Genomic DNA, 5927 nt, shown 5'->3' with positions numbered 1-5927 from the left:
ACAAAAATTAGCTGGGCATGGTGGCACACACCTGTAGTCCCAGCCACTTGGGAGGCTGAGGCAGGAGAATCGGTTGAACCCAGGAGACAGAGGTTGCAGTGAGCTGAGATCATGCCATTGCACTTCAACCTGGGTGACAGAGCCAAGACTCTGTCTCAAAAAAAAAAAAGAGAGAGAGAGAGTATCTGCAATAGAGCTACCTGATGCTGTTCCCCAAGCCTCAGTTTACCCATCTGTAAAGATAGCCCTGCAAGGCTGATCGTTTATCAGTCCAGACTCTACTTTGCATCTCTTCAGTGCCATGCCTGGGCTGGGCACTGGGATCGAATAAGCAAAAATTAGCTGGGCGTGGTGGTGCCTTCCTATAATCCCGGTTACTTGGGAGTCTGAGGCAGGAGAATTGCTGGAACCCAGGAGGTGGGGGTTGCAGTGAGCCGAGATCACTTGACTACACTCCAGCCTGGGCGACAGAGTGACACTCTGTCTCAAAAAAAAAAAAAAAAAAAAGAAGACACTATGTGTAAGAACCAACAGAAGACAGAAGAGTCACATAAGGGACCCAGGAAGACATGAGCTTCGGGCTCCATCAGACCAGGTGCTTTTTTTTTTCCTTTTTGAGACACAGTTTCACTCTTGCGCAGGCTGGAGTGCAGTGGTGCAATCTCGGCTCACTGCAACCTCTTCCTCCCAGGTTCCAGTGATTCTCCTGCCTCAGCTTCCCAAGTAGCTGGAAATACAGGCACCTGCCACCACACCTGGGTAATTGTTGTATTTTTAGTAGAGATGGGGTTTCCCCATGTTAGCCAGGTTGGTCTTAAACTTCTGACCTCAAGTGATCCACCTGCCTCAGCCTCCCAAAGTGCTGGGATGACAGGCGTGAGCCACCAGGCCCAGGCCGAATGCTTATTGTTTTTAAGGAATTTAAAAGGAGGAGGTGCCTCCCCAAATGACCTTTTTCTTTTCTGTCCACAGACAGCAGCCCCCTCGTGGGCAGCACGCCCACCGGTTATGGGACCCTGACGATAGGGACATCAATAGATCCCCTCAGCTCCTCAGTTTCATCCGTGGTAAGTGGGCAGAGTGGGGCAGGGAAACGTTGTGTGTGGGTGTGATGCCCAGGCCCACCCAGACACCCCGGCTTCCTACTCCAGTGCGGCTCCACCCCGACCTGGGCCCTCTCACTGTGTTCACAGAGGCTCAGCGGCTACTGCGGCAGTCCATGGAGGGTCATAGGCTATCACGCCGTGGTCTGGATGATGGCTGGGATCCCTTTGCTGCTCTTCCGTTGGAAGCCCCTGTGGGGGGTGCGGCTGCGGCTCCGGCCCTGCAACCTGGCCCACGCCGAAACACTCGTTATCGAAATAAGAGACAAAGAGGTGAGAGTCAGGCCAAGCCTGGGCTAGAGGAGTGCCGTGAGGGTCAGGGGCGGGGTGGAGGATGTCTGGGGTCCAACCCGGCCACTGACTTGCCATGGGCCACTAAGCAGGTCCTGCTCTTCTCCGGACCTCAGCTTTCCCATCTGAGCAGTGGGCAGAAGGGACTGGTCGGGTGATTTCTGAGGGCTCCCCATAGCCTTAATGTCTGCCTTCTCCAGCAGGGGCCCCCTGGCTGTGGGACAGGGCCTGGGAGGGGAGGGGACCCTTCCGGGACTGAGTCCACACCTCTGTGTTCCAGGATAGTTCCTGGCAGCTCTTCACTGTCCAGGTGCAGACTGAGGCCATCGGCGGGGGCAGGTGAGGCAGCCCCATTACCCCTTCCCAGAAGCCCCTGCCCTGGCCTCTTCAACCTCCCCCATCCCCAACCCCCCCACCAACCACAAAGGCTGACTCTGGCTCCTCCCATCCTAGGGGGAGGAAAGGTGGCTCTGTGAGCACAGAGAGGTGCCAGGGCAGCTCCCAGAGCTTGAGAGTAAACCCCACCCTTCTCCCTAGCCTGGAGCCACCCCCACAGGCCCAGGCGGAGGACGGCCGGAGCCAGGCGGCAGTGGGGGCGGTACCAGAGGGTACCTGGAAGGATACAGCCCAGCTCCACAAGAACGAGGAGGCGGTGAGTGGACGGACGGGCTCTGGACAAGTCCTTGCCCCCCTCTCTGGGCCTCAGTTTCATGATCTGTGCAATAGGAGAGTCAGACTTCATGTTCTCCAACCACGTTTTGGTTCTGTTGTCCCAAACGTCCAGAATGCTGTCTGAGCACGTGCACACTTTCAAGCCCCTCCCACCCCTCTGTCTGGTGACACCAGTCCCTGCCCCCTACCCCCCATCCCTCAGCTCCCAACACAAGCACACTGCTCCTGGGGCCCGGGCCAGCTTCCAACCCATCCTCTCCTCTCTTCCACCCAGAAGCGGGTGCTGCGGTATTACCTCTTCCAGGGCCAGCGCTATATCTGGATTGAGACCCAGCAAGCCTTCTACCAGGTCAGGTAGGAGTCAGGGCCTGTGCGGCTCATGTCACCTCCCAGAGTGGCACTGGTTTGGGCACAGACAGTGGCATGGCGTGGCCTGGGCTCCCCTCTCACCTCTGTTGCTTTTGATCTCTGAAACCTTGGGCAGGTTACTGAACCTCTCCAGGCCTCTGTATTTCTGTCTGTAAATAGTGCATGGAGATAACTTCTGCCTCCTAGGATTGTTTTGGCAGTGAAATAGATAATAATTCACGTAGAGCTTGGCATCATGTCTGGTCCGAGGTAGTGACACCACTGTGAATCAGACCATCAGCTCTGGACTCAGACAGTCTCCTTGGGGTTTAATCACTGCTCTGCCACCTACAAAACACTTAAGAAACATGAGCTAGGGCCGGGCACAGTGGCTGACGCTTGTAATCCCAGCACTTTGGGAGGCTGAGGCGGGTGGATCATGAGGTCAGGCATTCAAGACCAGCCTGGCCAAGATGCTGAAACACCATCTCTACTAAAATACAAAAATTAGCCTGGCATGGTGGCATGTGCCTTTGTTCCCAGCTACTTGGGAGGCTGAGGCAGGAGAATCACTTGAACCTGGGTGGCAGAAGTTGCAGTGAGCCAAGATCGCACCACTGCACTCCAGCCTGGGTGACAGAGCAAGACTCTGTCTCAAAAAAAAAAACAAGAAACATGAGCTCACCACACACCTTTGTGTGTGTGTGTGTTTTGAGACAGAGTCTTACACTGTCACCCAAGCTGGAGTGCAGTGGTGCGATCTCACCTCACTGCAACCTCTACCCGCCAGGTTCACGTGATTCCCCTGCCTCAGCCTCCCCAGTAGCTGGGATTACAGGTGCACACCACCATACCTGGTGAATTTTTTGTATTTTTAGTAGAGACAGGGTGTCACTGTGTTGGCCAGACTGGTCTCCAACTCCTGACCTTGTGATCCGCCTGCCTCAGCCTCCCAAAGTGCTGAGATTATAGGTGTGAGCCACTGCACCTGGTCTTTTTTTTTTTTTTTTTGAGATGGAGTATCACTCTTGTTGCCCAGGCTGGAGTGCAATGGCGCGATCTCGACTCACCGCAACCTCCGCCTCCTGGGTTCAGGCAATTCTCCTGCCTCAGCCTCCTGAGTAGCTGGGATTACAGGCACGTGCCACCATGCCCAGCTGATTTTTTTTTGTATTTTTTTTAGTAGAGACGGGGTTTCACCATGTTGACCAGGATGGTCTCGATCTCTTAACCTCGTGATCCACCCGCCTCGGCCTCCCAAAGTGCTGGGATTACAGGCTTGAGCCACCGCGCCCGGCCTTTTTTTTTTTTTTTTAAATGGAGTATCACTCTTGTTGCCCAGGCTGGAGTGCAATGGCACAATCTCAGCTCACTGCACCTCCACCGCCTGGGTTCAAGTGATTCTCCTGCCTCAGCCTCCCACGTAGCTGGGATTACAGGTGCCTCCCACCATGTCCAGCTAATTTTTGTATTTCCAGTAGACACGGGGTTTTGCCATGTCGGCCAGGCTGGTCTCAAACTCCTGACCTTAGGCGATCCACCCGCCTCAGCCTCCCAAAGTGCTGGGATTACAGGCATGAGTCACTGCACCCTGCCCACACACCTTAGTTTGAATGCCCTAGAAGCAGACCCCCAGATGAGGGCTCAAGGGCAGGGGGGTTGTTTTGAAGGTGATCCTGGGCAGTGCTGGGGAAGGGGTGGAAAAGGAGGGAGGTTATGCTGGCTGCCACCGCCGTGGACACCCGAAGTTCAGTCGCCCTGGGATCTCCTTGGGCCAGTGTAGACCACACATCCCTCTGGGCGACCTCACACAGTTATCGAGGGAGCTGGGACACTTACCCATCAATTCCCTGCCATTAGCGGTCACAGGACAGGAACTGTTCTGCACTTTCTGCTTTGCGGGCTCACAGGCAGAGCATGCACATGCAGCCAGAAGGCCTCAGGTAAAGACAGGTGTTTTCAGGGTCCAGCTTTCAGGTGGAGGTGAGGCAGAGGGCGATGGGGATGGCAGCAACAGCTTCTGCTGCATGATGGGATAACAGCAAAAATCACTGACGTGTTTATCACCAAGTGGCAGGCAGGTCCACCACACCTGGCTAATTTTTGTATTTTTAGTAGAGATGCGGTTTCACCGTGTTGGCCAAACTGGTCTCAAACTCCTGACCTCAGGTGATCCGCCTGAGAGGCTTGCCTTACTTCATCCACCTGTGGCCCTAGGTAGTAGGTGCTGTCACTGCCCCCATTTTGCAGATGAGAAAACTGAGGCACAGAGAGGTTAAGTGACTTGCCCAAGGTATCATCAGTGTAAATGGTGCCCTATCACTAAACAGTTGCTCTTTTCACTGTTGATATTATTAGCATCATCTCTCGTTGTTTTCCTTTGGTGACTTGGTTTGGGGCCTAGTCAGAGGAACAAAAGGGCAAAGCCAAGTCTTGGGTTCAAGGGGGGCTTACTTGCTCCCAGGAGCTCAGTGTGGCAGAAGAGGGACAGGGGACCTGGAGCTCGGAGTCTCCAGCCTGCACGGGTGGGGGATGCAGGGCTCAGGCCCCATGGCCCACGCATGTCCCCTCCCACCCACCCCCAGCCTGCTGGACCACGGCCGCTCTTGTGATGACGTCCACCGCTTCCGCCATGGCCTCAGCCTCCAGGACCAAACAGTGAGGTCAGTGCTACGGTGGGCTGGGGCGCCTTGAGAGCTGGGGCCCCCTGTGTTGTTCCCAATGTGGTTGCCTTTCAGCCACCTGCCTTCTCTGGGCCCCAGTTTCCCCAGCTGTAAAATGGGGAGCTCCTTCACCCAGGAGGGTGAAGGAGCTCCTCCTTCTGATGGCTTGGCCTCATCTCCTCTTCCAGGAAGGCCATTTATGGCCCCAACGTGATCAGCATACCCGTCAAGTCCTACCCCCAGCTGCTGGTGGATGAGGTAGGGCTGTCCCTGGGTCTTGCCCCAGCCCTAGCCTGGCTTGCTATGTGACCTTGGGCCAGGGCTTGCCTCCTCTGGGCCACTTTACAGGGGCAGCCAGACCAGCTGCTGCTTCTCCATAGTGGAGCGTCATCTCAGAACCTGCCGCAGTCAGCCTAGCCAGAGAGACCTGGTCCAGGAATTGGAGGTTTCGTCCAAGGCTTGGGCCACAGATTGGGGTGCCACTTGCGGGATTGGAGGCCAAGAGGCAAATCCACACAGCCTGAGCACCTACTGGTGCCCAGAGACACGTTCTAGAGCCCAGGTCCTCTCTGCGTCCTCCACCTTCATGCTGCCCAATGGGTCAGGCCTGGGACTCCACTGTTCACACCTGAGAAACCCAAGCTTCGGGGGGAGAAGCCAATGACCGGGACACATCTAGAATAAAGTGTGAACATCCCAGCCCTCTGACTAGGGGCAGGCACCATGAAAGAGAGAGATCTTTGAGTCTGGCCCATATAAATCACTGTCTGTCACTTAGGAGGTATGTGGTTTATGTTTTTTTTTTTTTTTTTTTTTTTTTTTTTTTTTTTTTTTTTTTTTTTTTTTTTTT

General features: G+C 55.0%; 1 protein-coding gene across 8 annotated transcripts in view; it reads left to right on the top strand.

Annotated features, from left to right (window-relative positions):
- Positions 1-5927, top strand: part of ATP13A2 (ATPase cation transporting 13A2) — a 26468-nt gene that overhangs the window by 6476 nt on the left and 14065 nt on the right. For 7 of the 8 annotated variants that reach the window (XM_037730181.1, XM_037730192.1, XM_037730163.1 and 4 more), the window contains exons 2-8: positions 973-1067; positions 1194-1376; positions 1675-1733; positions 1932-2046; positions 2341-2420; positions 5000-5077; positions 5266-5335. In XM_037730181.1, coding sequence (XP_037586109.1) covers positions 973-1067; positions 1194-1376; positions 1675-1733; positions 1932-2046; positions 2341-2420; positions 5000-5077; positions 5266-5335 — 680 coding nt within the window. The remainder of the gene's footprint in view (positions 1-972; positions 1068-1193; positions 1377-1674; positions 1734-1931; positions 2047-2340; positions 2421-4999; positions 5078-5265; positions 5336-5927) is intronic. The other variant, XM_037730166.1, reaches the window with a different exon arrangement.

The sequence above is a fragment of the Cebus imitator genome, unplaced genomic scaffold, assembly GCF_001604975.1.
Source record: "Cebus imitator isolate Cc_AM_T3 unplaced genomic scaffold, Cebus_imitator-1.0 Scaffold15, whole genome shotgun sequence".
NCBI lineage: Eukaryota > Metazoa > Chordata > Mammalia > Primates > Cebidae > Cebus > Cebus imitator.
Note: the sequence above shows the minus strand (reverse complement) of the source record. Positions and strands in the feature narration are given on the sequence as shown.